The sequence below is a fragment of the Clarias gariepinus genome, chromosome 7, assembly GCF_024256425.1.
Source record: "Clarias gariepinus isolate MV-2021 ecotype Netherlands chromosome 7, CGAR_prim_01v2, whole genome shotgun sequence".
NCBI lineage: Eukaryota > Metazoa > Chordata > Actinopteri > Siluriformes > Clariidae > Clarias > Clarias gariepinus.
The window spans coordinates 15,479,489-15,500,592 of NC_071106.1; the positions used below are offsets into that span (position 1 = coordinate 15,479,489).

Below are 21,104 nucleotides of genomic sequence, written 5' to 3' on the forward strand. Positions count from 1 at the left end.
CCCGGTGTCATAAAAAGTAACTAGGTAACTTTTACTCTGAGAAAATTTTTTAAGAGCTACTTTTTCTTTTACTTGAGTTTCTTTTTCATAATGGTAACTTTACTTGTACTTCAACAACATTTCGCTGAAGTAACAGAACTTCTACTTTTTTTTTTACTTATTTTATTACTCTTTTCACCTCTGCTGTTTTGCATGGTAATGTCAGCAAATAGTAAAGTAATTCATGTTATATGGCTAGCTAGAAAAGAAGTGCATTTTAAGCCTTATTTACTGTATAACAGTTTTACCATATTTGTTAGCTAACATAGCACTGTTTAGAATAAAAAAAAATGTTTTTGATGCCTACAATATACTGTAGATTATCTGTTTTCAAAAAGAATAGTCATATTTTACTTGACTTTCTAACCTTGGTGTTCTACATAATACAATATGCACCAAAATACACAGTACTGAAACTCGCGCATCTCGGACACGCATTTGTGTTTGTCGACGGACCATAACTCCAGACACATAAGTTCCATGTAGTGAAAACGAAGTTGTGTTGTCCATTCGTTGCTGAAAATTGGTCTCACAATGGACATAAAAGTATGCATAACTGAGTATTATTTCCATTCATACGGAAGTGGTCGTGAATGGGGACCAAGTTTTAAAAAAAGTGCCAGGACAATTCCTTCCAATACATGTCCCTTTCCCCCAATCTTACACCACCTGATGCCTACTTGTGGGGGGATGTTAAAGAAGAGTGTGTTCAACTGTAAAAATCCGCCAAGAACTGTGCCTGACTTATGCAAACAAATTGCCTCCTTTTGCAGGAGTCTTCCTTTGTTCCGGAAATCGTTGTTGAGAATCTGTGTGAACAATATGAACACTGTCTACAGCGAGGTGCTACACACACACTTTGAACATTTACAGTACATTACGCATACAGTGGTAAATCAACTTGCTTATAGTTTTTATGTTGGTTTCTTTCAGGAAAAATAAACTCACATTCGGAGACTCAACAAGGCAATATTGTTTCTCTTTTTATTTCAGTACTACAGACTACTGTACATATATTTGGTGCATACTGTTCTTTGTTCTGCAAGTCAAGAGTCACTTCTATTTTTCCAGCAATGGTAATCAATAGCAAAGTCATTTAAAAGTATTTAAAAACATTTCAAAGTACCATTATCAAGAAAATGCACTCAAGTACTGAAACAAGAGCAGTGTTAGCTTATAACATTACATTTAACTGGTAATTGGGCCCACTTGTTTTTGTAGTGGAGATCAGACAGAATGTAGTTTTAGGGTCTGTACTGTCAATGACTTTTACTGATTTTTACTCTCATATGCTGCAATAATTTTACTGTAAACCAAATGATCCTCAGTTGAGATCCAAATACTCCAAAAATAATATTTAAAAAGGCTATAATTAAGCACGCACCACTGGTGTGAACTGTCATATCTGCAAATAAAAGAATATATACTGTACACACGCACATATCTTGACAAGAGGATCTGTTTTATACACTATATAAAGTAGCCATAAAATGCAAGCATGACATTCTGGAAAGTATATACATTTAAATATGGCAGTAAAATTAAAAATTATGTTTATATATATATATATATATATATATATATATATATATATATATATATATATATATATATATATATATGAGGCTTACAGTAATATGTGCCAAAAAAACATCTGGATGTATTTACACAAGCACTGTTCACATACAGCAGAATTACCAAATTAATTCATGTTTATAAAAAGAAAAAAAAAACCTTGAAAAGATTCAACTATTTTCTTACACCTTCTCTCATTAAGAATGTGTTTCCACCCACGGCACTGCTGTGTTCTTCGTTCTTTTTTGGTTTATTAAACTTTTTCCATGAAAGGATGTTGATGGCATTGCCTGAAAACAGTGGTGTTTTCAGAAACCATCTGTTTCTGACATGTCTGGCAACAACAAGTCACAGTTTTTTTCTAGACCTTTCGATGTCTTCATTCGTAAGAGTTATACGTTTTGTTTTATTTGTGAGCAGGCTGTTTTTGTTAATGAGCAGTGAATTTTAAGAAATGTCTGATGATTGGAGTCCAAATATTTGAATCTGTAAATGTTTTTGTTTAAATAAGATTCCTCATTGATGAAATGTTTCATTCATTCATCTTCAATAAACACTTAATCTTGGTTAGGATAGTGATGTACAGTATCTGGGGCGTATCCAAAAAACACTGGGTGTGAAGTGAAAACAGGCATGCTGTCAGAGGGGTGCAATGATACAAAACATATTTCAACTTGGCAACTAATACCCCTGTTAATGTGAAAATTGTATGATAAAAACACTTGGCCAATTCCATTACTGGTGACCATAAAAATGCATTCAGCAAGATGAAACTGTATGTGCTCTATACAAAAAACAAAACAAAACTATAAGTGCTCCACAGCAAGCCAGGGAATGCTCAATGGAATCGCCATCCACTTCGCTGACAGAAAACTAGTCAAAAGATGGGACTTCATGGAAATTATCAGATACTTTGCTGCAAGAAAAATGAGATGACTTGCATTTTGATCTAAACACTAAGCATCATGATACAAGTCATAGAATACAGCTGTAAAGATGGTTTCAATAAAATAAGCCAGACATGAGAGTAAGCCTGTTTATATGATTACATTATTATTATCATGTACTCTAAACCATATTCAATTTTTTCAAATACTTTTACCAATACTTTAATTGATGCAGCCTTCAAGAAAAAATATAAATTATGAATAAATGTATTTATTCATTCATCATCTGATATAACACTTTGAAGTGTTAATTTAATTTTAAGTGTTTCATTTTAATTTCCTTTAATCTGAAAGTATTTTTTTCTAAGCGTTTTGACAGAACTGATCTACCTTAAGGCTTCATAATTGTATTGAGTATACAGTATGTATGCAAAACATAGCATGCCCTGGGTGGAAAATAACTTGATTTGTGAATAGTAAAAGAGGTAAAAGAGGAAAGCAATTACTGCATGCACATTTACTTTGTGACTGTACTTAAATAAATAATACAGTCTATGTTTATGTATCTGTGTTTATGTATCTGTACATTACATTAGTATTTTTAGGACATACTTTTTTACTTTTACTCTACTACACTATAAACCCTAATGCTCAAAGTAATTAAACATATTGAGTCCTGTTAACTTAAATAATTACAATTAGTTCAAATTAATAGACGTTGATAAGTATTTAAAACTTTTTTGTATTTATGAGTTTGTAGAAATTACACTTTTCAAGTTAACTGAACAACTTTGATATTTTAAGCCACAGTAACTGTCTCCCTAAAGTTCCACCAGCCTAAAATCTTTCAGCCTAGCGATTTAGTGTCTGACATCATCATTGCACATGTAAACTGCCCACGTTGAATTGTTGAAACGTTGATGCTGTAAGTATAATCTTTACAAATCTGAGGACCCTAAAGTTGATGTTTTTGATTTATGTCATCTGATTGTACACAGTTTAGTGCTTTCTAGAGTTATGAATAGAATGTGTTTAGACGCGCACGGGAGAAAACGTATAAGCTCCACATTTTGCTACCTTCCGTTTTATTAGGTTAAAAAGCAAGATTTCTTGTAATTGGCAAATGCGTATCAATCTTTAATTTGAACCTACCTCTTTAGGAGCATAAATTGTTAAGTTTTTTAAATTGTCAGGTTTAAAACTTTTCGGGGTTTGAATATAAATCCTGAATTCCTATTTGTTTTAGTTTTAGCATTACTATTCATAGATTTTGTCCTTTTAGATTTAACTTAAGAAAAATAAAGAAAATTACTTATTTGATTTGTAACAGGGCACTGGTGGCTCAGTGGTAGGTGTTTCGCCTGCCACATGAAAGGCCCGGGTTCGATTCCCAGCCACAGGATGAAGTGCCTGTCCCAAGCCCAGATAAAATGGGATGGCTGCTTCATAAAGGGCATCTGGTGTAAAACCTGAGCCAAGCTTGTGTGCGGACTGGATGGTTCTCTGTGGCGACCCATTGCCGGGAACAGACGAAACACCAACAACAATTTCTTAGTTTTGCAACAACTAAATAATAATAATAATTATTATTATTTTAGACCTTTTTTTGACCTATCAACTTATACTGGTTTATATTGTACATCCTACAACAAATATTTGTACTTCTACACTACATTCTACATAGGTGCAGAAAGTTACAAAATAGAGTGGAAAGCATATAGCTAGCTAGCTAGATAGAGAGAGACTCTTATTTTTGCTACATAAGCAAATTTAAGGACAAATGATTTTGCACTTGGAGACAAGTAGAATTGTAAGTGGGGCTCTTCTCTAACAACCAGAGCTGGGACAGTATACACATCCATTTACTTGAGTAATATTTTACCAAGGAGAGCTCTACCTTTACTCAAGTAAAGGATATGTGTACTTTCCCACCTCTGGTCGTTAGAGACTTCATTTGTATGTCACTACCTGGCTAATGTCCAAGGACTGTATCTGAAATTCTGCCTGTTGTATTGGAGCTGATGGTGTGGATGAGGAGCCCAATTTGGAAATCAAGTTTTCCACAGTTTCCAATGCCTGGCCTGGGTGGGAATACATCCAGGATGTCATGTTAGAGAATTGCAGCATTGCCTAGTGGCAATTTAAAGTCACAAGTCTAGGAAGGAACAAGAGCTACCCAGAGAAAACCTGTCAGAAATTTCTCACTCTGGTGTGTGGCACGATCATGAGCATGACAAGCACTGCTTTCACGTCATTCTGTTTGGGTTTCTGTCATGATCTTTTATATGCTCGTTACGCCACCGCTGAACTAGTAACTGATTATGCTAATGTGTTCATCTTTGCTGCGTGTGACCTTGATAAGTACACGGGGTTGTGTCTACATCTTTTTCAGATCGTTCTATGTGTCTTGTTACTGTACACTCTGTTTCATTTTATTTGAGTTTGTCATTCCTGGTTTTGAATCTGAGGGGGGATTTTAATTTATACTTGTGTTACTGTATGCTATCTAACTGAGTGTTGGCCATATACAGTACGTTGATTATGACTATTAATTCCACTAATTATTACTATTATAATTTTTTTTCTTTACAATTTTCTCCCTAATTTAGTCATGTCCAATTCCTCCCTGTCACTAGGCTTCCACATTAAGGCTAGTACTACCACTCAGTCGGGAGAGCCGAAGACTATCACGTGTTTCCTCCGAACCATGTGACGCCAACGGACCGCATCTTTTTTCAAACTGCTAGCTCACACGCCGTTGGGGGCTGCGTTGGGGGTGGCATAACGCGTGCGCGAGCTCACAGACGCCCCAGATTGGCTGTAGAGCCTGATTAATGTGGGAGCACTAGGTACCTCTCATCCCTCCCCTCTGAGAGAGCTCGGTCAATCAGCTCTCTAGACCTCCGGCTGCGAGAGGTTACAGCATCACCCGGGGATCGAACCAGCGATGGCGAGCACTTTACCACTGTGCGAGCACTTTACCACTGCGCCACTCGGAGGCCCTAAGTCCAGTAATATAAACACTATCAACTATAAAGCCCTCACTTTTGTCATACAGTATGTAAAGTACAATTTTTAGAATCCATTACAGAGCACATACACTACGGGCAATTTGGAAATGCCGATTAGCCTAATCTGCAGGTCTTTGGACCGTGGGAGAAAACCCACCATGCAACAATGTTGATTAAAAAAAAGGACAATATAGACAATATAAAACAATATTATAGAACTCAGAATCAACAGTGAGGCAATGCTGGATTTCATCAACACTACCATTAATCTTCTAACATCGAGCAGCCATGAAAATGAATAACACGTCAAGAGCTTCTGAGTCAGCTTTTCTACTCTGCCAACCTCATAAAAATGGGATTATGGTTAATTATTGTGGCGGTTTCCTGAAGTTGATTTTTGTAGCACTGTAGAACAAGCTATTCTGGGTATAAGAAAGTTTGAGGAAAAAGAAAAAAGTAACGTGAGACGCTGTTAGGGTGATTTCTGTCTGGATGAGATCATCATGATGCAACTTAGAGACAGGTTTGGGTAATGAAGAAAAATGAAGTGGTGGAGTAGGAAAGATAATGGGAAAGAACTGTCATGAAATAAGAATTGTGTTCACCTCAAATCAATAATAGAGATGCAGAATAATGTTGGAAAACAACACTATAGTTTCTGGGGAGCTTTTGCACGCTATTATTATCACAGACGTGAGCAAGTAGTAGTGCATCTGACATGGAAATAGTTAGAATAAAGTTGGGGTGAGTTGGGTTAAGATAATACATTTCCTCCACTCAAATATAGCACAGCATCTGAGCAAATAATTTTCCAACCTAATAAGGAAACACAAGTCCTTTTTGAATAGAAGATGATACAGACAGTTACTAGTTTTGAGAATGATAAAAAGTTTTTAGTCTAGATCAGGGGTCTCCAAATCCATTTCTGGATGGCCAGTGTCCGACACAGTTTGGTAATTCTTCGTCTCAAACACAGCTGATTTAACTAATCTGTTAATTACTAGGTTCAGTGGGTGTGTTTAGGTCTTGGTGAATTACAAACTGTGCTGATCACTGGCTCTACAGGACTGGATTTGGAGACCCCTGGTCTAGATCACTCATTTGAGGAAAAAAGAGAATCCTAAGTAGTACATGCCCCCATAATAACCAATTTATCTCCAGTAGGTCTGCTTTGACCATTTAGTAAGGGTAGCAATAGCAGTAAAATTGACATGTTTTAAAAGCAATGATAACTTTGGTTCGACATGACATACAGTACACAGTAAGAAAACCCAAATGCACAGTTTAATGTCTGCAGCCCTCTCTGTCGACACACACTGGCAGGACTTCCACATAAGTATTTGGTTTTTTAAAAAGCAGTGTTACCACACAAATCTTTGCTGCCTGAGTTTTAAGGCTTAATCCTCCTGTTATTTATTTAATTTTTTTTAAGAAAAGCAGTGCAAAAAATTCACTGTGTGAAAATGTGTTTCTCTGCAGAGCATGTGTGACCTTCAATACGCCCTTCTTATTCTTTTTACAGCAGCTGGCATCCACTGCATCTCAGTACACCGCTCTCACACTACCACTCCTATACAGTACCTGTTTGTTCGGTTTGCGAGCGCGAGGGTTACTGTCTGCTACTAGTAAATTGATCGCGGATAGCAGACGGACAGATATTTAAAAGGGGCGGCTGTCAATATATTTTTATACAATGTACTATTCAATGTGTGGGAAGAACTAGCTAGGATGCATTAATACTGTATGTGTTTAAATATGTTTTGAAATCTGACACAACGTAATACTATTTAATGTAAGTGATAAAAGACAAGTGTAGGTTGTGATAAAAATCCTGATTTTCCACCTGAATCCACCTGATGACACAAAATAGCATTGCTGTAGTTGTATTTCACAATTAACAACCTTTGTAAAAGTATAATGAGGTGGTACAGTAATACAGCATCTTTTAACTAAACATTAATGTAACTTGATAGAACATATAACTCATTGTGTCTTTCTTTTGAGACACTGACAGGCTAGTCACCTAGACTAGTATAGACTCTCTCACCCACTCATCGTCTATACGCTTTTCTGTATTCAGGGTTGTGGGGGCTGGAGCCTATCCCAGGAGACTTAGGGCAAGAGGAGGGGTACACCCTGCACAGCGTGTCAATCCACCACAGGGCACATACACTACAGGCAATTTGGGAATGCTGGTCTGCGGATCATGGGAGGAAACCCACCAAACACGGGAAGAACATGCAAACTCCATGTACACATAGACGGCAACTGAACCTGGCCAGGAATCGAACCAGGACCCTGGAGGTGCAAGGCGACAATGCTAACCACTACACTACTGTGCTCTTCCAGAGAGAGCTCTTTTCTTCTGCAATGGTACTCGTTCTAAAGGAACCATTAAAGCAAGCTATTAACAAAAAGAAACTAAAGGGCATGGGTATGTGAGCTAAAAACTCAGTCACATTTATGCAGCAAATTACTGAAGTATTAAGAAACCAATGAGTGTAAAAGCTAAATGGGACGGATAACCCCGTCCAAGAGGGGGTGTGGCTAAAAGAATGTGTGGGTGAGGCGGTGTGACTGAGACGGTGTGGGTTAAAGGGCTTGTGGCTAAGAGGGGCGCAAGGAATTTTGGTAGTTCTTGATCTATAAGTATGCTAATAATTATGTAAGCTACATGGCATGAACAAGAGTGTGGATATACAGAATACTGGCATGGCTGTGATCAGGTTTTAGTTAATCACAGCTGTGCTGATATTCAGCACAACAACAACACTTCAAGGTCAATATTGCTTTAAAACAAGAGTTTTGTAAATAATACATTACTATTGAAGAACTAACATTTTTGGCCAAATAATAATAAAAAGAATTCTCCTGTAACTGGAAATTGATCCCAAAGGGCTTGCTTGGCTAGCACACAATGATTTGTACGGTCCTGTCATAGGTCCTGTTATAGGTGTATGAAAAATATATTGTGCGAGATCCACTCTTGAGGCAACTAAACTAAACTTCGCATTAGGCGCAATTGATTTGCACAGTACCCAGGATCGATTGCCCCCTCTTTCCAACTCCCCTGTTAGCAAGTGTTCACATAGTTTTTTTTCTTTTTTTCTCTCTGATCTCGGGTACACTTGTGTATGTACACGCTCCAATACAGCAGGTGACAGTAGGCACCTACTTGGTTTGTAAACAGTAACCTTCTCACGATGACTGATTTTGATATTTTAGCTAAAAATAAAATGAACTGCTGTATAACAAATGTCAAATAGTTCGTATGCTCTATCTCTTAATACAACACTTTAAAAAAAGTAAGTTAATTTTCCCTTCTTTTAAGAGTTCCCTTTTAACAATGCCCATTTCTGATGTTAGATGTGAACAAAATCTGACTCTCTTTCCTGAAAGAACCAGAGTTCAAAGGTTCCTATTAAAGTGGCCAGTGAATATAAATACACAGTGTTCAGTAATTGTGTATTGTAGTTTATCCTCTATCAAATTCCAATCGTGTCCAACAAAACTAGAGTACAACAGTGCTGTTTGTGAGATTTATAGGATGACTGTGCATTTTTCTCTGATGACTCAGCAAGTTTAAGCTATAGATATTTCGCACTGTGATGGCTGTTAAAGGATGTGCTTCGAGTACCGCGGCCTTATGCACAATTTCCACAGACCATTTCTCCACAGAGTTAAAGCGGGATAAAAAATAGGTGCATAAGGTAAAGGCCTGAAAAGATGAGCATTACATTGAAAAAATGACCAGAACACCCACATACTTTAGCCAAAGGCCTCAGACACTGCGATGCATCAAGGGAGCAGGCCAAGGGAGTAGGACGCAAGATGAGGTGATGCATTTGGGACCCTGACATGATCTCAGGGCATTTCCATTAAAAAGCACATGACTCACTATATCATTTGCTCAGCATTACACTGCACTGTCCTGGTCTCTGTCTCTCTTTCTCTCTCTCTCTCTCCTGCTCTCCTCTCCATTTTTCACCATCTCTATAAAGTGCAAAGGTGGCACATTCTGAAAAATTCATCACCAGTGGGAAGTAATGGAGGTATACTGTTTTTTCCAATGCCTCACTCTACTAAATGGTTCTCTCTGGTTGTGCTTGTTGAGTGCATTGTAAAGGCTAAAAGTGCATGTGCAACACACACACACACACACACACACACACACACACACACACACACACAAACACACACACTCAAACTTTGTAGTGAAGCAAAGTGTAGTCCCTGCAGGCCAAACCCCCTAGTATAACAATTACAATTAGTATAAAAAGCAAAGGTCACAAAGGACAACAGCATGTGTGTGAGATCCAGTCCATCACCCAAGCGTGTGTGAATCACAGCTGTCACTGTGTCACTGAGCTGCATCTCAGACTAAAATGATGGATGTGCTGCCAGCACTTGCTTTGCCTATCTACGTGAAAAGCTCTGAACAAAATAAGAACGGAAAGTCTGTGTGTGTGTCTGTGTGTGTGTGTGTATGTCTGTATTTGGGTTCTTACACACTAGACTCCATTGCGAAGAGGCAGTTGTATTCACTCAAACAGTGTAAACACAAAAAAAATCATGATAGATAGATAGATAGATAGATGGATAGATAGATAGATAGATAGATAGACTAGAAAATAAATATATAAAGGAAAGTTCACAAAGACTGTGCTGCTCACTTACACTCCTGTATTAATAGGTACTTCTGCAACACCAGCCATGAGTGTATTTCACAGATGACACACACACACACACTCTAATTCACATCACAAACTGCATCTAAACCCCCACACTGTGCCAGACCCCCCAGGGAAGGGCTAAGGCTCACTCGCTTTCAGTAAGAGATTTCTTACCGTTGCGTTCGAGCCCGAGTGTAAGACGGGAACACTCCCTGATCGGGATGCCAGTCCACATGCATTCACACATACAGGAAACACACATTTACACTTTATGGTGGGAGAAATCTGCTATAAGTGTGTTCTCCTCATGATAATGACAGTCCTGAATAGTACAGGTAACCTTTGTTAAAAAAATTTAAACACGGTAAAAGCAAACATCATTTTATTTTATTAGGAACACAATGTTCTGCACTTTTTACACTAATTAGATATACAATTAAATTCATTAATAGGTGAAGGGAATGGCTTTGATACTGTATCTAATTAATATAGCAAGTAGGACGTGTTGGAAAATGTTGAGGAAAAAATGGGAGGGTAAAAAAAGTACACCTTCGGTTACTACTCTATGTTATCCTATCTTACTATCATGAAACTGAACAAGAACCTCGGAAACTGCAAAAGTTTGATAAAATGTTGAATCTGCTTTGGACAAAGGGTAAGGGTCTAAAAAAGACTAGGGTCAAACGCTTAAGATTTAGCATCTCATTTACAGCATTTGGCAGATACCCTTATCCAGAGCGACTCACATTTTTGTCTCTTCACATCTGAGCAGTTGAAGGTTAAAGGCTTTACTCAAGAGCCCAGCAGAGACAACTTGGTGGTGCTGGGGTTTGAACCTGGAACCTTCGAACCATAGTCCAACACCTTAAGCACTGAGCTATCCCTGATATGTAAATGTTAATGTAATATCTCAAAAAATTTAATCAGCTACCATGGGCTCAAGTTCATACGAATAAAAAATGACAATTTAAAAACACCACAATGATTGAAACAGATCCTAGAAGTTCTGTATTGATCGGTTGTTGACTGAGAAAACAGATGAGGACAAAAAAAGGTCAGACTACACACAAAGCTTTAATATTAAAAGATTTATCCCGACCCAATAACTAAAACTGGACTGCTGTCTCACACTGCTCTCCATATTTATCATCGCTCCAGATGAGAACAAAGCCGAAAAACAAATAAAGTGTCCTACCAGTGAGTGGGTGAACTCGGGTGCGTGATCATTCCTGTCTGTGATGGTGATGGTGGCGGTGGCCGTCCCTGTCAATCCAACCTCACTTCCTGCCATGTCTTTCGCCACAATCTCCAGCTCGTACTGTGTGGTAGGCAGGGTCTGCAGGAAGAAACAATACATAATTAAAGCATTTCACCAGGTTACCAGACAAATTTCGCTTGATGTTTGGAAGAAGCCCAGTCATATTAAGAGTTAAGCAGTAAGTGATTCAATTTGACCACAAGTAATTGTTCAGTCAATGCTGATTTATCATATGTTAAGTTTTGCCAATAAGCAATACAAAACAATTACATTAGCCCTAAAAGGGTATTTACACTTTCTTTAATCTGGTGAAAGGGGAAATTAAACACAAAGCAACAAACCATTTTGCTGATTCTAAAGGAAAGGTGAATGATGGCAGGATTTGGAGCATAATGTTAAGTAAAAGGTTCCTCAGTGTATAACCAATGAACATTAAAACTGACAGGGATGTTTAAATACATGATGAAGGATGCAGACTGCTTTACCCTTAATTTATGTAAAACGCTGTAATATTATATTTAAGGAAATTTTGGATATAATACCATACTGTCCATGTGTCCTGCTGAAAACTAATAGTATTATCACAGATATCCTGTGGATTCGAATATTGTTAGGAAAAAAAAAAGTTATTAAACATTCTTTAAAGAAAAAAAAATCTTTATATAGTATCATGTGATTTTATTAGAGATAGAAAGAATAGAGCACTGGTCCTTATTATTTCTGACTGATGAAGACGAATCATTGATGGTTCTTTACAACAAAAAATTTTTTTAATTCCTGGCAGAAATGTTCCTCTCACATAACAAATAAAGCTTATTCCCTGAAGAAAAACCATATACTCAAAATAATTACTGGCTTGTTAGCATTTGTAATAGCATGCCTCACACAATATTGCAAAGCAAAAGCATATTACCCACGGTGGAAGTGTTAATGCAAACATTTATTTTCTGTACTGAAATTCTACTCAGTGCCATTTTAAGTACCACGGTAATAAAACCCATCCATCTGTTCCACATAATCCCCAGGAGGCATGCGAATCTAACAGTCAACTGTTTCAACCATGCTCTGTTTTTGTATTCACCGATCTTACAGTGTGTATAGTTTTTCAAAAGCAACCTGGAGCATAGACAAGGAATAAATGTTCCTTTTTATCATCTGGATGTTGTTCTTTATGGAGAAGTAAAGCACATGAGAAGACCGAATTATCTGAACCATTTGCAGGACTACTTCTTCTTGACTCGCCCAAATTATGCAGCTTCACAGAAAATGATGACTGTAATAGCAAGGAAAAATATTATACCCCAATGCAAGCATCACTATACCAAAATTAAGAGTGGAATTCATTTTTTTTTTTCTAAAGATTTCTCAAACCTTTTGAAACCATGATGCGTGATATATTTCAATGCAGGACCCAGAGCAATTAAGTAGCTTTACGACCTGAAAGAGTCAGTGCACGTGTGTGTTTATTGGATACTAGCGGCACGAGTATCTCTGAATAGCACAGCAACGACCTCAGCAGTACACCACTTAGAGAACGCAGCGGATCCAGGGAAACGGCGGATGTGAGTGTTTTATTTATGCTTCTGCCCTTGACATGGTAGCCAGTAAACCTTCTTTCGAACAAATAATGTTATATTATATATACTGAAAATACAAAATTATGTTGCGTATATATTAAGAGAGTTTGGGAAATACAATATAAATCTACGGTTAGATACATATGGATAATAGGGAAAAAAAAAAAAGCGTTCCCAATTAGTCATTATTCCCTTGAGCTTGTCCTTCAATACCGCTCTTCAAAGCAGCAGCCAGAGATAGAAAGAACATCAGGGTTTTTTTTGTTCATTCATACAGTATGTACGTTAATAGAAACACCTGCTTATTTTTGTGATTAGCTTATCAGCCAATCATCTGGTAGCAGCACAAAGCCCACAGTCATGCCGATACAGGTCAACAGCTTCAGTTCATTTTCACATCAAACAACAGAATGGGGGAAAATGTAATTACTGTTGCTTTAAACGGGCATGGCTGGTGCCACCAGATGGGCCGGATTAAGTATTTTAGAAACTGCCAGCCTCTTGGGATTTTTACACACAACAGAGTTTATACAGAATGGTCAAAAAAAACAAGCAAAAATATTAAGTAAGTGATTAATGCCTCGTTCATCAGAGAGCTCAGAGGTAAATAGCCAGATTCAGTTAAGGATATAGTAACTCCTTATCATAGAACTACTCTTTACATCAGTGATGAGCAGAAAGGCATGCACAAAACAGCAAATCCTTAAGGTGGACGAGATACAACAGCATAAGAACACATCAGGGTCCACTAATGTCAGCCAAAAAAAGGCATCTGAGAAGCACAGACCCAACAAAACTGGACAGAAAATTAGAAAAATCACTGGTCTTTTTCCCATCTTTAGCTGTCCCGTTTGGTCAAGTAGGTGTCCAACACAGACTAGGGTCGCTTTCAGACTAGGTACTTGTTTTGTACTATTTATACTTGATTTGTACAATTGATTTGCACTATGCTCAGAAACAATCGCTCCCCCCTCCCCCCACTGGTTCACCTTTACTGGTCTCCGATACAGCAGGTGGCAGTATACACCTAGTTGATTTGTGAGCCGCCATTAAATGCAAAGAGAAGACAAGAATACTCTTCTACAAGAATATGCTTAATATTATTAAGATTTTGGAAAAAATGCCAAAAGCAATGCTCCCACGTGCCTTCTTACTTTATCAGCTATAGCTGTGGTGGCTAATAACATTGGCTACATACACACTGAAATTTCTTCAGAAAACAGATGGCACTAATAACGTTGTGTTCTAAACAGTGGCTTACTTTCATCTTCAGGTATGATTGGGTATCATATCGGATTCGATCTGTGCCTGAGAATGCTGCACTGTGCCCGAAACCATGATTCCCAAGCCTCGAATGTTTGCCTTCTCACTGATCCAGATAAATCAGACTTTGGGGTCGAGTGTTCTCGGAAATGATCTCGAGTCCCTAGTGTGAAAACACCTGTAGATTTCATTTCTTGTTTATTCCTGTTTTGGTTATTTTCTCTAATCAACAAGGTGTTTCAGACCCTCTACTCATGTTTTTTTTTTTCTTCTTGTGTAAATGCCAAAGACTGTTGTATGCAAAAATCCCAGGAAATCAGCGGTTTCTAAAATACCAGCCCATCTGGCACCAACAACCATATCACAGTTAAAGTCACGGGGATCGCTTTTTCCCCTGTCCTGAACTAAAGCTCTTGACCTGTATCTGCATGATTTTCATGCACTGTGCTGCTGCCACATGATTGGCTGATCAGATAGCTGCATAAATGAGCAGGTAAACAGGTGTTCCTTTTAGAATGCACAATGAATGCACAAATAACTGGTCTGATAGACAGAGCATAAACTCCCACCCATGAACAGTTTCTCAAATTAACTGACAGCTTTTTTTGTCCTTCCTCTCATCATGCACAAATATAATTTTGGAAACACACTCTACTGCCCTCATAATCATGGTGCAGCGCTTAGCTTAAAACAATAGAGGATGAGTAACACAGTGTCAGACAGACAAAGTCAATAAATGCAATAAACACAGACAATAGATTGTACAATAAATTATAAACTATGCTACAAACTACACAATAAACAGAATGGCACCAGCATTCACAGCATCATAATACAAACTCTGTACAAGCATAATGGCTGGATAAACTTTCTAGTCAATAAAACTAGGGGGAAAAAATGCATCAACCTGAACACCGTTAAACACAAGGACTAACTTAACATGTTGGGGACATAAAAGATTGCAAGTCTTCGCACTAGTTAAGTCTGAGCCGGAGCAAACAGAGAAGCATGCAGGACTGGCACATTCACGCTGGGTATGTAGGGTATAGCACTGCAGGGGTGCGGACTTTCCACTGCTGAGGTATAGCCGTTTGTTTAAAAGTTTCAGACCTCTTCAGGGTCTCTCTTTGTCAGTAACTCTCTTACCTGAAAACACACACACAAAAAGTGCCTGATGCTATTGATTCTTTATCTACACCTGCAACTCCTTCAACTGGACCTGTAGACAAGTTTTTACTCTAAAGCCAGGACCACACAAGCCAGCTGTCAAATATTTCTTGAAGAAAGGTGACCACAACTCCTTCGACCAGATCTAGAGGCGCAGGTAGGCTGGGGCCCCATGGAGACCAAATATTTCTTTAATAAAATCAGAATTAGGTAATAAACTTGAAGATCTGTACTGTATCTTTCAAAATATCCTAATTCATAATCTGCCTTTTTGTAAGAGCTAAACAAGATTTAATCTGAATTGGACAAATGCACAGTGGCTGGACCCAGGTAGGACAGGACTTCCCAGAGTTTATTGCAACCTTATTTTGTAACCCTACACAGAACAGAAATAAATCTGTAACAAAAAGGTACTTTTTTTGGGTTGCTTGCACTCCCCTACTGCGGGACTGCAGAATATGTGAACATATGAGTATACACTAACATTATTTCTCTGTTGCTCTGCCAGAACATAAACTATCACTTTGTCACAACTTATGTTCTGATTCAAAACACTCATTGTCCCACGGTTCGGATCTAACACCAAACCCGACGGCTTCATCTGCTTCTGACAATAAAGTGCGATGGTGCCGTAATCCAGCTGACTGAAGATCAGTAGAAACCCACAGCAGGGCACATGGAGCTTTCTGATGCATGTGCTGTTGCAGATGGTCACAGAGATTGGCTAGGATGGATGTCACCAAAAACCAGCTCAGAAATTATTTACCACCGATAAACAGATGGTCCTTCACAGGCCTGTGAGTTAGAAAAAAAGCATCCATCTGGATGAGCGGAAGGTGAGAGGAGATTTAATCTCACTGGTGTCAAACCCCTCGTATGAAACTCCTGTGTGACATGACAACATCATAATGAGTAAAGTGATTCCCGAGTTCTTCCATTCTGCTTTATCGGCCAATCACATCTGTGACCTTCTGGGAGAGATTGAGAAGGATGTCTCAGGTACTTCTACACTAAATCAAAACTAATGGCCATTTTCTATTATTGTGTACTTATAAGCAGCATTAAGCACAAGATTTTGTACATAAATCTGAAAATCACTTTTTATGTTATTTTAAGTACCCATATACGGAGACAAAATAGATTTTTACCACATCACCGATGAATTTTTAATTCTAGAGGATCAGAAGATGTTGAGTGCCATGTTTGTTCACGCTACACCCAGTGGTGTAGAAATACAGAAATCTTTAAATATTGTGCAAAATTAGCTGTAATTAAATATATTATTATTATTATTAATAATATAATAAACAAAAACTGCATGACATTCTGTAAACGAATAAGTTGTTTGTCTTTTATATGACACTTGAGACTTCCCTTAACCATTTAACTGACATCATATGGCCCCAGTACTTGCACACAGTCTACCAAAATACTGGTTTTCCTAATTGTCTATGACAGCAACTATGAAAGCCGAAAAACGTGTGCATTGTACCAGTCAGAGGACAATCTGAAAAAACTTCAGGTTAGAAAGCTTTGCTTTGAGAAAATCCCAGAACACTGATAAACGCCATTTTTTCATAAATTCGAAAAAAAAAAAATTAAAAAAAAAACACTCTCACTCACTCATTCTCTATACCACTTATCCTATACAGAGTCACAGGAAGCCTGAAGCCTGTCACAAGGGACTTGGGTCACTATCCGTGATACACCCTGTAAACGGCACACTCTCACACACGTCCTCACCTCACTCACACTAAGGGCAATTTGGAAATGATAAATTAGCCAAAGCTGCATTTCTTTGGACTGTCGAATGCAACCAGAACCCAGAGTCTCAAACCCACGACCCTGGAGGGGTGCCCCGAAAGCAAACAAAGGAGAAAAATAATGAAATTGTCAAACTGCTGCAGTATAAAAGGAATAAAACACTTCAGGTAGTGCTGTTATTGAGCATGTCCTGCGATGATTTATTTCCCTTACGAGTCCACATATCCAGGACAGATTCTGGGCTCATCTGGGGCCGAGTTTACTTTTGTGCAGGTTCAACAAAACAATAGGCAGCAGGTTAATTTATTTGCTGTCTTTTTCATTAGTGCCAACACTCAAGCCGGGAAGAACAGAGCTTTGTGGATGCATCACATGCTACCATTCACAAGTAATTACACTTAAGGAGCTCTTCTACATTTTATGTTTTTTAAATACTATTATAAAAGTCTGTGCTTCTGTATATCAGTAAGTTAGTCTCTTTTCTTTACCAGCCTTAACGACCGTCTCGACACTATTGTAATATGCCAAGTAATGTGACATCTTACTTGGCATGTGGCATAAAGGAGAATCACGTCCGCACCTCATATGGACTCTGCTAAGGCTCAGTTGAACTGCATTTTTTTTACATGTTAAAGGCAGTTCTTGTTCCTGTGCATTAAACATCAAATATGAATTTCTTTAATAATTGAAAGAAAATCAAAACAAACTGATGTATTAAAACTTCTAAAGGTATAATTAAAAGGTATGCACTAAGGTTATAATTGTATTCATTAGTGTTCTTTAAGAAAGTACCTTTTCACAGGAAAGTTTCATTGAAATGTTGCATACAGTATACTGCACGTCCGAGCAATATTGAAGCAGGCTTCAGTTCCTTTAAAATTAATACAATACTTGAATTGTGTCAGACAAGATACGGAGATACGACAGCTAAGTAAAAAAAAAAAAAGTAAATAATTTAAAACTTTTGCTAAAATTAGTTCTGTGTCTTCATGAAAAGGTGTGAGGCCATAATCATAGTTAACTCTTTTGTTCTCTTTAGCTTCCTCTTCCAAACCCTGTGCTTATTCACTCGTACTTCTTTCTTCTCTCAAGAACATAATGATCCACACAAAAGCCTTAGAGAAGCCTTCGGGAATTAGATAAGTAATAAAAAAAAGATATTGTGCTATTTGATAAGAAAAGACCATATAAACTCTGCCATGTCCATATCTGCCCTCCTTTCCACCTTTTATTCCTGTTGGTCGGCAGTAATTGTTTTCTTTGCACGGTTCCATTCACTCCTTTCAATTGTATATAAAAAAAAAAGTTCTGCTTTATCTAAAGTTCTAAAATTGATAAAGTCCTTCTACCTGACAGGTTTTTTTTCATATACCTTGTATAGTCTGCTGAAAATTATTGCAATTTTCTGTCCTCTTATTTCCTTTTCCTCCCTGCTCAATCGCTGAGCAAGGGTATTATTCTTATTTTAATCTTTGTGCTTCATTACTTTTTTTATCACTTCTATCTATTATCTGAAAGATTTTAAAGCACCAGATGTGTGACCATTTTCACACTAGATGCACATTCTGTGAATCAATATGAATAAATGTATGATTTCACGCACAGATAAGATCAGATGGATATTTTATTGGGATGCTTTGATGTACGTCAGTTTATGAGCACACATTGCCTATCCATAAAATAAACAATATAATATATATTTTTTAAATATATCTGTAAAATTGCAAAAGATTATTTAAAATAACTCACAGAAACATAACTGTCTGGTTGGGTAAAGAACATTCTTAGGAGCTTGCATATTAAAGTTCCCATACAGTATTTTACTATTTTTAGGCAAGAAATGACCCAGAAATGACACAGAAAGTGTGTCTGTGTCATCTCTTTTTGAAATACTCCTTAGATAATGTAATAATTTCTTTCCTACCTCAGATATCCTGTGTTTCACTCCTCCTCCAAACATGCCATTTCATTGTCAATGTAAACGAGCTCCAGATAAACAACGCCCCCAGAAAGAACAGCAGAGCTGAGCACAGCTGGGCAGAGGTGGCAACAAGCTGGGGAATGTATCTTATAATATAATGGGGAAAGTCTAATTGGCTCATTTTAGGGCAAATATGGAAAAAGACAAAAAACATACTAAATCCACTTTACAAAGTAAATAAGGTGAAATGCAAAAAATCAACAACATGGTGAAAAGCTTATAAAAAAATTAACTCAGAAATAAATGTAATCTATTTTGGAGGCAAGTTTTTTGGCAAAATTCTGGATTGTGAAACGCATTTTCCCATAGGAAATAATGTACATGCGGATAATCCATTCCAGCCACCCAAAAATATTACTAATGTAATATTTATTTAAGACATGTAAATAAATCCATGATTCCTTAATTTATGATTCCAGCTGCTTTAAAAATTAAACTGAAAGTTTTTTTTTTTTTTTAAAGCTAACATTCTTGGGACAAATGGTGCTATGACTTCATTGAAACTTGGCTTTCCACTGACGCAAACAAGTTTTGACCAGCTAGAAGTACACGCATCCTGATGCCTGCGCTAATGAAAGTATGCCGAGGAAAATTTCTTGCTAAATTTTTGTTCTTAAGGCCAAAATTCGCAAAGCGTGGGCGTCCATATGTCGAGGTACCATTGTATGTGTATGACTGATTATCAGTTAATCAACAAGACCTGATTCCAAAATCTTAAGTGCAATTGAGTGTTGAGTGCAGTAAGCAACATTTGTACCACCTATGCAGTGGATACAGAAGCACTTTAGCAAATATATTCGTGTATCTCTACATGAGTGTGAAATCATATATATGCCCTTTTTGAAAGCTCAAATTGAGTTATGGCAGCAATTTGTAGTATTATGTTTCCTCTAAAGGTGCCAGTAGTCGTACGATCATTGATGCTATCATATGACAGGCAGAAGAGAGTCATATATTTTCCATTTTTTAAGTGTGTATACTTTTGCGTGCATACTGGTCAGCAGACACAGACAAATCCATGCTAACCATGCTGATATCCATCTTGGGACATTTTTTACAACTACAAAACCGCAATGTGCACATGCAGGTTGACGATGTGACATCAATGTTTTTTTTTTTTTTTTTTTTTTTTTTAAGGTTTTAAAAAATCATTATTATACAAATGGTCATGAAAGCATAAAAAAATGGACATTTACTTTACAAGTCTTTGATCAAATGTTAAGATTTGTACAGGGTGCCAAAACCTGGAGAAAAACTATGTGAAGAATGGATTTCATTTGAGAGTAATAAAAAAAAAAAAAAAAAAACCCGTAGCAAACCAACTTGCATATAATCATTTGCTAACAGGAAGGTGATGATTAATTCCGTTAGACTAAATTATTTCTTAAAAGGCAACCATTATGTTGTTAGCCATGACAAGAAATTAGAGCCAGAAACCAAATGTTGAACCGAAAACCGAGCAGCCGTTAGAGACATCATGCTTAGATTAGGTTGTACATCTTCAGCAGATTTACCCCTGAGACTTTACCTGGCTTTGTACTTTGCTTTCTAATGAAGATGCTTTGACCAGAAAAAAAAAATTAAGACTGTCCCCAGATGCATCGTGGACACATAGAAACACACACACACACGCACACACAAACACACGCACGCACACACACACACACACACACACACACACACACACACACACACACACACACACACACACACACTTATATACAAAGGCACTTTTTAGTAAACTGACATATAACGTATAAGTCCAGACAAATTGTCCGACACTTTTGTATTTGCGTTTGCTCAAAAGTCTGACAAAAGTATTTTTTGTTACACTGGCAGCTTCCAAATAATGTCTGGGGTTAGGTTGTACCATGGGTTGCCAAATCACCTGACAAAAGCTGTCAGTTCT

General features: G+C 37.5%; 1 protein-coding gene across 1 annotated transcript in view; it reads right to left on the reverse strand.

Moving 5' to 3' along the window:
• Positions 1–21,104, reverse strand: part of cdh13 (cadherin 13, H-cadherin (heart)) — a 421,723-nt gene that overhangs the window by 73,555 nt on the left and 327,064 nt on the right. Inside the window, exon 9 of the mRNA XM_053500544.1 lies at positions 11,381–11,521. Coding sequence (XP_053356519.1) covers positions 11,381–11,521 — 141 coding nt within the window. The remainder of the gene's footprint in view (positions 1–11,380; positions 11,522–21,104) is intronic.